Raw genomic sequence first — 12,929 nt, forward strand, 5'->3', positions numbered from 1 at the left:
ACTATATATTAGTGTATTTAAGAAATTCTAAACATATAAAACTAGGCAGCTTTGCCGCAGATAAAAATAAATAAAAATCAGTTGTATATTTAGACTGAAGAGTTTATCAGCCTTGCTTAAGGTAGTAACTACTCTTGGAGGTAGCGGATTGAAATCCGCTACACTCGTATTGGTTCTTGTAAAGAACGATAGGTCGGTGACCTAAATTACGCTTCCTCAAGCGCTAAGCTACGGCAGCCCCGATGCAAATCGAGATGGGGCGACGAAGAGACTGCTCCACGTCACTCGCGCGAACATCATACAGATCAAAGCAAAGTGACTTCAGGGTATAGTAGAAGATCGAAAAGTTTCACACTATTATAGACCAGACGTCTCTTAAAGAAACTAGGATGTGTCAAGTTTCGTTAGATTATGTTTTTTGTAAAAATAATACCACCCCATACAAAATAGATAAATTCCTATTATTTGCGTTTTGGTCCAAGCAAAAAGTTAGTCTGAACCATAATTTGTACCTCTCGGATCAAAAAACTGAAGATGTCATCAAGGGTCCGAGTCCACCATGTATTTAGCGCCAGCTTCCTACGTACATTTCGCACCACATTCAGCAGATCAAATGCCACCTTTACGAATCATTCACGTCGCCGCGTCTGCATAGTTGGATCAGGACCGAGTGGTTTTTATACCACCAAATACCTTCTCAAAGAACACGCAAGCATATGTGTTGACATGCTAGAGATGCTACCAACTCCGTTTGGTCTCGTACGTTTCGGTGTAGCACCTGATCATCCCGAAGTAAAGAGTGTAATGAATGAATTTAATAAAGTGGCATCCGATACACGATTTCGCTTCCTAGGGAATGTATGTGTGGGTGAAGATGTGACGTTGAGCGAATTGCAGCAACATTACCACGCTATTGTCTTGGCTTACGGTGCGGCAGGAGATCGTCAACTGAATATCCCTGGCGAGAATCTGAATGGTGTGATGTCAGCACGTAGTTTTGTTAATTGGTATAATGGGCATCCATCATTTTGTAATTTGAAGTTGGATCTGACCCAAATTGAGACGGCAGTCGTTATTGGTCACGGTAATGTGGGTGTAGACTGTGCACGTTTGCTTACAAAGAATGTGGAAGAACTCGCTAGTACAGATATTGCTGATTATGCGATAGAAGCTTTACGGAAAAGCAAAATTCGAAATGTTGTGATTATTGGGCGACGTGGTAGTACTCAGGCAGCATTTACAATGAAGGAGCTTCGAGAATTGACTAAGCTAGATGGTGTTAAGTGTGTTGTAGATCCCGAAGACTTAAGACGCAGTATAACACCTGCGTCAGAGCAGGAAATGAGAGATCAGCGTGGTCGTAAGCGTATGAATGACGTATTAAACATGGCAGCTGAGCACTTTGATACAGCTATTGACACTAAACGCGTTGTCCAGATCAAATTTCTGAGCTTACCGATAGAATTTCTAGCAGATGAGAGTGATCCGATGCGTGTTGGGGCAATTCGAGTCGAAAAAACAAAGCTTGAGGGGAAAGCGAACCAACAGCGAGCAGTAGGAACTGGAGACTTTGAGGTCATTCCGTGTGGTCTTGTGCTGCGCAGTATTGGCTACAAGTCAGAACCAATTGACATGGCCATTCCTTTTGATACCAGTCGTGACGTGATAGCGAATGACCAAGGACGCGTTGTCACTTATAGTGACGGAAAGTCACATCCTATTGTTGGATTATACTGCACCGGATGGGTAAAGCGTGGTCCGACGGGTATAATTGGCACCAATATCATGGATGCACGAGAGACAGTGAGCTGTATTCTTGACGACTTTGCTACTGGTAAATGTCTGAATAGTTCTGACAAAGACTTAAAAGGACTAGAGGCGGTAGAATCGCTGATCAAGAAGCGCAATCCAGACAAGCAAGTCGTTCGATGGGCAGACTACGAACGTGTAAACACTGAGGAGAAGCGTCGAGGTGAAATGGTTGGCAAACCTCGTGAGAAGATCACGTCTGTGGATGAGATGCTCGAGATCGTGAAAAGTGGCTACTAAATCTAAAAAACTCGAGTATCTTTTAAGTCGAACAAATGTTGAGGGGGACTTCAATCTTCAATAGAACTGAAGATCTTATCGAAAGTCGAGCCTTTTGGAATGAAATATATATAATCATGCTAGACGTTAATTTTGGGGTGTCTTTTCGATACGTTGCGCTACCACGATGGAAACAGCTGCGCCAAGCTGCTCAGTCCAACAATTGCAAAATGTTTTGACACAAATTCAAACCCTCTGCACTAAAGCTTTTGAAAAAGGTACTTCCAGCAAGCATCAACAGATTCGAGTGATGCATTGGGTGCAAAAGCTTCGCAATCAACCCACGTCAAACCCAACGTGGTTGAAAAATGTGCTGGAATATGCAAATCTGCTTCTTCAAATGATCGTGAATGGAGTACGGTCAAGAGATTGATCATAATAGCAGGAGCTTAAGATTTTTGCTTCGTTTCAAAAAGGTTTTTGAAGAGCCTTTTACGAAGATGCCTTCTCAAGGACCGTTGGCAGCACTTCCAAGGCATCAGGTGAGTTAAATTTTACCAATATCACGTCAATTTTGTTTTATAAACGTAGTGTATCTTAGGTCGCACGCTTGCATGTAAAAGCAGCAAAACGGACTAGCAGAGCTCAGTCAGCGCACTCTTCATACAGAAGAAATGAATCAAAGTCAGAAATTGAACAACCACTAAACAATAATCGCGATGATAAGGTCCATAGGGGCACTATGGTGAGTAAAGAGATCCAAACTCTCGAGCAAGATAATCAATGGGAGTGGCAGCACGTCTGGAAAGGTGCGTTTGATGAGATGCGTCAGCAATTGCAGTTGAAAACTGAGACAGTTGAGACACTTACGACTGAAAACAAGGTGAGTTGATGTTTTTCATTCTATTGAATATTGTAATTTATTGTCGGAATAGGAGCTGCGTGCTCTTGTTGCAGGATATCAAAAAGCTCAAGAAGAAATTGAGCGTAACCAGCGCGATGCAATGTCAAGGCACAATGCAGAGATTGAAAACCTTCGAGCAGTCCACTCTTTAGAGCTTTCAGATGTTAAAGCTCGACATCGCCAGAAACTACAAGAGGTGATGCTGCAGAATGAGGAAAAGCTTAGAAGACGACGATTGAAAGACGTTGGATTTCGGCCGACCGACAGCAATAATTATTCGGTAAATTCATGTTTTTGCTGGTCTCATTATTGTCGTCTAACTGGTATATTGTTACAATATTGCAATAGTCTCGAGACGCTAATGCTAATGCCAATGCTGCTTTTCTTCAATATATTGACGACTTTTATTCTTCTACGCTTCATTTGACAGCGCAAAATAAAGTCTAATTCAAATTAATCAATAAATTGTACAATATTTAATTTGATCAATATCTGAACCAATAGTCAATATGGCAAGTAAGAATTTACAAGGCGATCCACGTCGTCCTGGTGATTTGCACCCATTTGTGCGGGAACGTGTAGATCCTGATGATGCACCAAGCGACTACTACTCGTTGTTTTCGCTTGTCCTAGGCTTTCTCGGCTTTATTTTGAAGGTAAAGTAATCGTTTATGTTTTTTGGTTAGTCATTTATCTAATACTATGTAAATGTCTAAGTGGAAAGAGATGGCCTGGGGCTCGTTGGCATTGTGCGTGGGTTCATTTATCAACATGAAGTCGCAAGACATGAATATGACGCAAGTGGTAATGTCCTTCTTCTTCTCCACTTCATCCCTCGTGTCCGCATATATGGGCGGTATGATACCAATATCCCAGACTATTAAATCCCCTACTTCTTAAGGCAGTTAATATTTCTAATGAAGGATTGATCATTGTGAAACGTAACCGTTTAGAAACAATTTAGGACAACTAATCATTTAGGTTGAAACAATGTCAAGTTATCTTCATGTAATATCTGAAGCAAAAGGACGGATAATAGAGGACTCACCTCGTAAAAGTCAGGAACCAATTGGCCATGTATTGCCTCAAAAGCTGATCAAACGACCACCAGGACGACCACCAGTCAAGACGAATGCTTTCATACCAGTCAGCCTACCTCCTATTAGGTCCGCAGATTTTCAGGTACAAAATGCACCAACACTGGAAGAGAAACAGCAACGACAAATGCGCTCATTTTTGCGCAATTTTTTATCTGAAACTGGTAAATTTCAAAAATTTATCAATCTGCAGCAACATGAGGTGGATTCTGGCATGCCAGTCACAGATGCAACAGTCCAAGAAGTGGTCATCACTCTGCCACATTTGCGTGGCTTGAACCTATCAAATTGCGTTCATGTGACAGATGCTGGGTTATTGGCAATAGCTCGACACTGTAATCCAGCGTTTGATACAATCTATTTGGCTCACTGTGAACAAGTGACCGAGCTTGGATTGCGTCTATTGGCACATACCTGTCGTCTTGTTTATATTGATTTAAGTGATTGCTCACAATTAACAAATACTGCACTTCAAACGCTCGCAGCAGGATGTTGGACAATTGAGACACTTATATTGAAACGCTGTCGTGGTATCTCAGATCCCGGTCTTGTTACAATTGCACAATGTTGCAAAAAGTTGCAACATCTTGATGTTGCAGGATGTTTGCATATTGGAGAATATGGAGACCAAGCATTAGTTGCACTTGGTACATTTTGCCTTCACTTGCGTTTCCTTGATCTCTCTGGATGTCACCACGTCCAAAACTTAGGTCTTCGTACTCTTGCAAAAGGATGTCGTAGGTTACGTACTCTACGACTTAGTCAGTGTCAAGATGTGAGTAGTCACGTTTTCGGGACACTAGTGCAACATTGTACGCAACTCACGACATTGTCACTTTCAAATTGCATGCAACTCACAAATGACAATCTGGTTATGTTAAGTACCCACTGTTGTCAATTAACTCATCTCGATCTTAGTAATTGTCCAAATATTGGGACATTTGGTCTTCGTACACTTGCTCAACACTCTTCATTTTTAACATCATTACGTTTAGCAAATTGTAAACGTCTCGATGATCAAGCACTTGCTGAATTTTCTAGTCCAATTCTACGAAAAGGATCATTTGAAAAGTCTTTTCAACTTACAGAAGCTGGAATTGAACATTTAACTCAATCATGTCCAAATTTATTGACACTTAATGTGACGGATTGTCCTCAAATTCGTCGAGAATTTCTTCATCATCTCATTGCAAAGCTTGAATTTGTTCAATGGAGTTCTCAATTCATTGGATTTGAACCACTTCCAAATGCTATGGAACTTTGTCGTCAACGTGATTATCATTCTTTGGAACGTCAATGTGCAATGAGAATTCAAGTAGCGATCCGTCGAAGATTTGTACGAAAACGTTTGAAGCTACGAAGAATTCAATATCTTAAGCTAAACGTCGTTCCAAAATTTCAAGCACATGTTCGTGGCTATTTCGTACGCCAAGGTATTAAAAAGAAAAAGGATCAACAGCTTCAAGCACAAGCTGCACAATGCATTGGACGTGCGTATCGAAATATGAAATTTCGACGGAGATTTCAACAAATACAATATGATCGTTTACTGAAACGAGAGCTTGAGACTGCAGTTTTATTAGTACAAACGACATTTCGACGACTTCGGGAGCGTAAACTTGTGAAAAAACGAAGCGATGAAATGTTTAAGGAAGAGCAAAGACAAGGTCGAATCTTAGCAAGGCAACACATGATCGCAACAAAAGTGCAACAATTGTATCGTGGATATCGTGGTCGACTTGATGCTATTGAACGGCGTTTAGAAAAGAAACAACAACAAGTACGACACGAACGCGAAGCTTTTGCAGCGACGTATCTTCAGTGTGTGTATCGAGGCTACAAAGGACGAATTCTTCGAGCTCAACGCTTTGCTGAGATGCGTTTTCAATTACAACGTCATCGAAATGCTGTTAAGATACAGCAATTGTTTCGAGGATATCGAGCACGACAACATGTCGAGAGATTACGCGTGGAAGTCACGAAAGAACGAAGACTTCGAGCGGCAATTACGATTCAAAGGTACTGGCGAAGTCTTTGTACTAAACATCTAAGTGCTGTATTTCTTGGTTTACTTAAGCTGCGAGCTCGTGAAAACGAAGCTGCTCAATCAATTCAAGCGGCATTTCGAAGGCATAATTCACGAGAGTTGATAACAGCAATGAATGAAGCAGTTGCAATCGAGAAGCGTCGTAAGAAAGCTACAATTGATATTCAACGCTTGTTTCGAGGTTCTCGTGGACGAGCAGAGGTGGAAGTCAAACGAGAATTGCTTCGCTTTCGACACGATATCGAACCATTGATTGCGAAAGAATCACATTTGCAAACGGTAGTGACAGCATTAAATGGGAAAGTCGAGCAATTTCATATTCAAATAGCTGCTGATGAGCACGAGGAACAATCTCTTAAGGAAGAACTTGAGAAGACTTTGGTAATCAAGACGAAGTATCATGATTCCAGTCGAATCTCTGGAACTCTGCAACGTTATCCAACACAATTTATTCAAGTTCAGCTTGCAGATGAATTACAAGCAAAACGTGCCGAAATCTCACGTCAGAAACAAGCTATTGAGACGTTAAAGACAGAATTAAGTGATCAACAACGTCAATTGCGAGCTGTGCGACGAGAACTTGAGCCGCTTACGCAAGGTCTCGTTCAGAAAACGCGAGAGAATCGAGTTCATCGACTTCAGATGAAGGTGCGACGTGAACGACAAGCAGCAATACGAATACAAAAACTTTTTCGAGGATTTCGAGTAAGAGCAGCATTTCGTGAAGGTGGGAACTACTGGATCAAGTTGGATGTTCCATCTGAGTCTCAAAAGTGTTTCTGTAACGTAGTTACAGGCGCAACCCGACGGTATCGACCTTTAGCTATGGATTTTTTTCAAGACAATTCGCAAAAATTGTTGAAAAAATCTACAGAAGCAGCACTTTCGCGTCAGATCCAAACGTCTGAATTATCTTCTCAACATGAATACGATGCGAATACTTCACTGGCTTATGAAAGCAACAGCTTTCTATCAACTCGATCAAGAGACTTGAATTCACTTAATGAAAAGTGGATTGAGTATCTTGATCCAGAGACTAATCGTTTGTATTACTATAACGAAATAACTGGAGAATCAAAGTGGTCTCTTTCGCCTCGTGAAGACATGCCTTTGGATTTAATTGCTCACATAACGCATCTACAAGAATCTCCAGTACCATACTCATCACGAGATCAACACATGAGGTGGCTACAAGAGTCGATTACTGCGAAAGAGTGGAACAAAGTTGATGTGATTGTTCAACAGATTTATCTTCGTGAACAGAGCCAAATGGTACGTGAACGAAAGGAAAGAGTAGACGGAAGTGTTACGAATGAAGTGATGGAGAATGCAGCTTTAGCTCAGATTGAGTCAAATGGAACGTTATACTCGTGGGTTGAGTATCTCGATGAGAAAAGTGGAGCGTCTTATTACTATAATGAAACTACAGGAGAGTCAACGTGGAAAAGACCAAGTGATTTTGATTTGAATGGTGCATTACATTAAACGTTAGCACTAACGAGTTTGAATTCATATGATAAATTTCACTGCAATTGCAATTAGCAAAGCGACAATACGATTGATTTTCATTCAAGTCCACCAAAGCAAACCATTTTGGTCTCTTGATATTCTTCAAGTCCCATAAACGATCCCTCTCGTCCTAATCCAGACTGTTTGACGCCACCAAATGGAGCTTGTACAATTGAAATGACGCCTGTATTCACTCCAATCATTCCACATTCTAAAGCAGCCGCAATACGCCAAACTTTCGAAAGATCTTGCGAGAAAAAGTAGCCAGCAAGTCCAGCTTCTGTTTTGTTGGCCATCTCAATTACTTCATCTTCTGTTGTGAATTTAAATAATGGTACAACGGGTCCAAAGATCTCTTCGTTTGAGACACGCATCGTATCATTAACATTTGTTAATACTGTTGCTTGATAATAATTGCGTCCCACGTTACTACGTTCGCCACCAATTAAGACTGTAGCTCCTTTTGCAACGGCATCGTTAACTAAATCCGACGTTTTATCGCAAGCATTGGAGCTAATTAATGGTCCAAGATTCACACCTTCTTCAAGAGGTGACCCCATTCGCAGTTTCTTGACATTTTCCACAACTTTAGCTGCAAAGCTATCGTAAATACTTGCATGAACAAAAATACGATTGCTACAAACACAAGTTTGTCCTGTATTTCGAAATTTCGATGTCATTAGACCTTTGACCGCCTTTTCAAGATCAGCATCATGAAATACAATCAATGGAGCATTGCCACCAAGTTCAAGTGATAATCGCTTGACAGTCTTTGCTGATTCTTGCATTAAGAGTTTGCCAATTCGTGTAGAACCTGTAAATGAAATCTTACGTACATATTGATGATTCGTCAAGACAGTGCCAACTTGTGCTGCTTCATTATTTGGAACGGGGATGACATTAATCACACCAGGTGGTATACCGACACTTTGAGCTAATTTTGCTAATGCAAGAGCTGATAATGGTGTCTCAGCTGCTGGTTTTAAAACTGCTGTACAACCAGCTGCTAGACATGGACCAAGTTTTCTTGTGATCATAGCAAGTGGAAAGTTCCAAGGTGTGATAATACCACAGACACCAATGGGTTCTTTCATTGCAAGAAGTTTATGATTTGAAACCGAAGGTGAAGGTAGAAATCCACTTGAATGCATGATTTCATGAGCATAAAAGTCAATAAAGTCTGCAGCATATGTAACTTCTCCCTTTGCTTCGAGTAATGGCTTTCCACTCTCCATTGAAGCTATTAAAGCAAGATCGTCTGTATTCGCAATAATTGCATTGTACCAATTTTTTAATAGTTTGGACCGAGATAATGGTGTGGTTTGACCCCAAATCTTTTGAGCTTCATAAGCAGCTTCAATAGCCTCGTTTGTCTCACGACTTCCCATATGTGATACACGTGTGATCTCGTTGAGTGTGGAAGGATCAATGACAGCAAAATCTTGAGCTGAATGAGCTTTTACCCATTTCCCATTAATAAATCCTGTTGACTGGATGAGTGACTTATTGCGTACATTGGAGTGAAAGAAACGACGGATTAACGACATTGTTCAAAGGTGTAGGGGGCGAATTTGGAAGTGGCATTGAAGTCAGTAAAAAATAGTGACACTAAAGTTCGTTTTCAAGACTTAGATGGCACCTTTGATGCATGTGATACCGCGACTTCTTATACTTTACGGCAGTGAAACGGGCAATGCACAGGATGTAGCTGAGTTCATTCAACAACGTGCATTGAATCGACATTTTGTAGATACGCAAAGTTTGGCAATGGATGAGTTTCCTGTGGCCGATATGCTTCCACAATGTTCGACTGTCGTCTTTGTTGTATCTACAACTGGAGATGGAGAAGCTCCTGAGAATATGCGTATGAGTTGGCGATTTTTATTACGTAAGACATTAGGATCACAATGGCTGGCTAATGTACACATTGCAGTCTTTGGTCTTGGTGATTCTAGTTATGCAAAGTATAATGCAGTAGCTAGACGATTACAAGCGCGTCTTGTACAGCTCGGGGCAATTGAAATTATTGAACGAGGTCTTGGTGATGATCAGCATGTTTATGGCTACTTTGGTGTCTTAACTCCGTGGCTTGAAAGACTCTGGACAGCACTTTTAAGACTATATCGAATGCCAGAGAATATGGTTGTTGATGACTCGCCAAAACCAATGCAACCTCATTATTCTATCATTGAACACGGAAGAGAATGTAGTGAAATGCAAGAAATAGCATGTTTGACGCCAAAAATGGATCAATCAAACTTTTATGATCCACCACGTACCACAATTGGACGTGAGAAGGGTATAATCTGGGCTTCGCTTATGGTGAATGAGCGAATTACCGCTGAAAACTGGGAACAGGATGTAAGGCATTTGGAATTTCAAGTCACTGATGACTTGAGATCAAATGATGAAGCTATTTCGTCATTTAGAGCTGGAGACGTTGCAGTTATGTACCCTGAAAATGTAATTGGTGTAGACGATATGCTGCAGTATGTGAAAATGGATGGTGATACTGTGATTTCAATCAATGCTGCTGATGGCTCAAAACAGTTTGATTTTCCTTCGCCGACTACGATTCGAGACTTATTTACGAAATATTTAGCGATTCTCGAGACACCACGTCGAAGTTTCTTTGAAAAATTATCTCTTTATGCAGTTAATGAAGAAGAAGTGAGGATCTCTTGTGCTGATTTTTTAGAGTCGATTTACTTACGATTTATGTATTTTTGCCTCTGTAGAAAGAAAAGCTCGAGGAATTAGCATCAGCCGAGGGTGTCGACTTGCTATATGACTATTGTATTCGTGAGAAGAAGACGTACGCAGAAGTTTTAATTGATTTTCCAAGCGTGAACGTTCCGTTGACGATTCTAATGCAGCTGATTCCCCGTCAACAACCGCGATCATACTCAATCTCATCATCGTCTTTACTACACCCAGGACGCGTAAGTATTCGGTCCCTTAAAAAGGCTCTTTTCTTCAGCTGTAGCTCTTCTAATCTCATATATCCCACCAGGTGCACTTGACTGTGGCAATTGTAGATTTCTTGACACCATACAAACGACGTCGCCTTGGTATCTGCTCGTCCTTCTTCAAGTCATTAGATCCATCAATAGAGAAAAAGCGTGTGCCAATGTGGATTAAAAGAGGCGTCTTTACACCGCCAAGCTTAAAGCACGACTTGTTACTAATCGGTCCTGGTACTGGACTTGCCAGCATGCGAGCCGTAATACAAGAGCGTCACGTTTTGCGTAAAGAAGGCCACGATGATTGTATTGGAGCCACGTACCTTTACTTTGGATGTCGCCATGAAAACAAGGTCAAAAATTTAAGGCTTTGAAAGTGACATGTCTATCATGCAATAATTATTTTTGTTGTTTTTAACAGGACTTCCTGTATCGAGATGAACTCCGTGGGTTTGTGTTAACTGGTGATCTTACTGAGCTGCACACCGCGTTCTCACGTGATCAGGTACGCATCGATTTGTATCGATATTGTTTGTTTGATCAAACTTTAAATATATTTTATCAGGATCATAAAATCTACGTGCAGACACGTCTAGCAGAGCAAAAAGAGACAATTTTTGACTTTTTGATGAAGAGCAATGGATGTATTTACATTGCTGGATCTGCTAAACGAATGCCTACGGATGTGTACGAAGTATTACGTGATATTCTTCGTTCAGTAGGAAAAATGTCTCTTGGAGACGCTGAGAAGATCATGAAGACGTTGGTTCGCAATAAGCGCTATGTCGTAGAAGCCTGGTCGTAAAATTATTGCAATATCACAGTAGATTTCTGAAAATTCGTTTTGTCGTATAATCCTCTATGTAATTAGTCTAAAAATGAATGATGCAAACATATTGGAGCTGGAGCAGCATGTGCGTACATTTGTGAAGCTCACGAATCTCACACAGACATTGCAATTGCACGAATGGAACATTGAATCGCTTCAAAGAGCGTTGGAATGGTCGTGTTTAGCTGAAGATGTGGCAAATATAAATGACACTCAATTCGACGTCGAGAAGCATATTCGTCAATGGTTTCCAGTCGCCACATTGCCCACGTTGCCTCTAGATAGCGTACTCACCATCGAATCTTTGCGTCTTGCGAGGTTTCATTTACTACGATCCATTTTGCAAAGTCCATTCTTAGCATCACATCCGACGCGATCGGAATTGGTGGTAGCAGTACTTCAGGAACTTCAAAATAGACGAGAAGATGCTTTGTATCCTTCGACTGATGATATTGAAGAAGATTCACCTCATAGGTAGCATATTAATGGACCTATAGCGAGAATGTATTGACAATTGTGTGATTAGTGCGTTGCTTACTGAAGCGATTGTTGGACCAAAGCGAACGAATGCTCTGCTCGCAATAGCAAGAAAATTAAGTGACAGTTGTAAGCGTGTGCGTGTACAAGGTATGACATACATTGTTTTGCTTGTTTATTGTATAAGGCATTAAATATCAAGGCTGGACTTGTTAAGTGCTTTCAGGGTGGGTTGAGATCCTTCCATTAAAAAGCTATGCACTTTTGCCACGTACGCTTTATCTCAAATCTATGGCAAAAACTTTGCAACGAAATGCTGTCGATGCTCGAGCTGCTATAAGCCCGAAAACGTATCAATGCTTTTTAGAGGACCTTAGGGACTGTTTTAAGGCGCCGGATGGGAACGATGTTCGGGTATGTTCAACGTATTTAATTGTCTAAGATATTGCCTTATTTCGGGTTACTTCATTGCAGGAAGTTGTTGTGTTAATGCTGGTCATGTGCGATTGGCCAAAGGAAGAGCCTGTGCAGCTTGAAGGAATGGTGACTGACCTTGTAAACATTGTGAGTCAATGGGTCACGGAGAAGCCTATTCGATTTTGGACTTTCCACCCGTATTTAGCTGCCATGTTAGCAAGTAAAACAGAAGACCTTGTACGTGCTTACGTCTCGGAGTTATTCACAACAGGACTATTGCAACCATGTACGAATTCATGATTCGAAAGGTGTTCATTGAGCATTGATAAACTTATTATGGTTCGTAGGGGAACGCGAGTTCGTCGATCGGATCGCAACTCTTGTTTTACAACCGAAAGGTGTGGAGAATATCCTAAAGCCTGCGTTGTCAAAGCTCGATCCTCATTTACAACAAGTCTACTTCAATGTCGATTTGATGCAACACTCTTCATAAATATCACGAAGTTGGCTTGAGCGCAATAGATCGACCAAGGGTGAAAACCTTTTTTCAAGCCGTTATCCCAAATGTTATGGCTCATCAACCACTTCAAATTTATGGAGAGGAGGGACAAAAGTTGCCGCATTGTCTGGAATAGTGAAGGAAGCGCATGAGTCGCTG

General features: G+C 41.1%; 5 protein-coding genes across 5 annotated transcripts; 4 read left to right on the plus strand and 1 right to left on the minus strand.

Moving 5' to 3' along the window:
* Positions 1 to 726: 726 nt before the first annotated feature.
* PHALS_13276 (nadph:adrenodoxin oxidoreductase) lies at positions 727 to 2,049 on the plus strand (the record flags this gene model as incomplete). The annotated part of the gene is made up of 1 exon (XM_024729002.1): positions 727 to 2,049. The coding sequence occupies one exon, from the start codon at positions 727 to 729 to the stop codon at positions 2,047 to 2,049; it is 1,323 nt and encodes a 440-aa protein (XP_024579423.1).
* A 166-nt stretch (positions 2,050 to 2,215) lies between these two features.
* PHALS_13277 (Predicted membrane protein) lies at positions 2,216 to 3,832 on the plus strand (the record flags this gene model as incomplete). The annotated part of the gene is made up of 7 exons (XM_024729004.1): positions 2,216 to 2,443; positions 2,505 to 2,570; positions 2,630 to 2,911; positions 2,964 to 3,212; positions 3,281 to 3,373; positions 3,454 to 3,588; positions 3,650 to 3,832. 7 exons carry the CDS (start codon positions 2,216 to 2,218, stop codon positions 3,830 to 3,832), a joined length of 1,236 nt encoding a protein of 411 aa, XP_024579424.1.
* Positions 3,833 to 3,922: 90 nt separating this feature from the next.
* Positions 3,923 to 7,561, plus strand: PHALS_13278 (Leucine rich repeat proteins, some proteins contain F-box; the record flags this gene model as incomplete). The annotated part of the gene is made up of 1 exon (XM_024729005.1): positions 3,923 to 7,561. The coding sequence occupies one exon, from the start codon at positions 3,923 to 3,925 to the stop codon at positions 7,559 to 7,561; it is 3,639 nt and encodes a 1,212-aa protein (XP_024579425.1).
* Positions 7,562 to 7,641: 80 nt separating this feature from the next.
* PHALS_13279 (succinate semialdehyde mitochondrial precursor) lies at positions 7,642 to 9,169 on the minus strand (the record flags this gene model as incomplete). Its single annotated transcript, XM_024729006.1, has 2 exons — positions 7,642 to 9,041; positions 9,100 to 9,169. The coding sequence occupies 2 exons, from the start codon at positions 9,167 to 9,169 to the stop codon at positions 7,642 to 7,644; spliced, it is 1,470 nt and encodes a 489-aa protein (XP_024579426.1).
* A 48-nt stretch (positions 9,170 to 9,217) lies between these two features.
* On the plus strand, positions 9,218 to 12,764 carry PHALS_13280 (nadph-dependent diflavin; the record flags this gene model as incomplete). Its single annotated transcript, XM_024729007.1, has 10 exons — positions 9,218 to 10,255; positions 10,324 to 10,527; positions 10,599 to 10,901; positions 10,970 to 11,053; positions 11,114 to 11,349; positions 11,420 to 11,851; positions 11,904 to 12,004; positions 12,072 to 12,268; positions 12,329 to 12,557; positions 12,619 to 12,764. 10 exons carry the CDS (start codon positions 9,218 to 9,220, stop codon positions 12,762 to 12,764), a joined length of 2,970 nt encoding a protein of 989 aa, XP_024579427.1.
* Between the last annotated feature and the right edge of the window lie 165 nt (positions 12,765 to 12,929).

This window comes from Plasmopara halstedii (genome assembly GCF_900000015.1).
Source record: "Plasmopara halstedii genome assembly, contig: Scaffold_658, whole genome shotgun sequence".
In the NCBI taxonomy this organism is placed as follows: Eukaryota; Oomycota; class Peronosporomycetes; order Peronosporales; family Peronosporaceae; genus Plasmopara; species Plasmopara halstedii.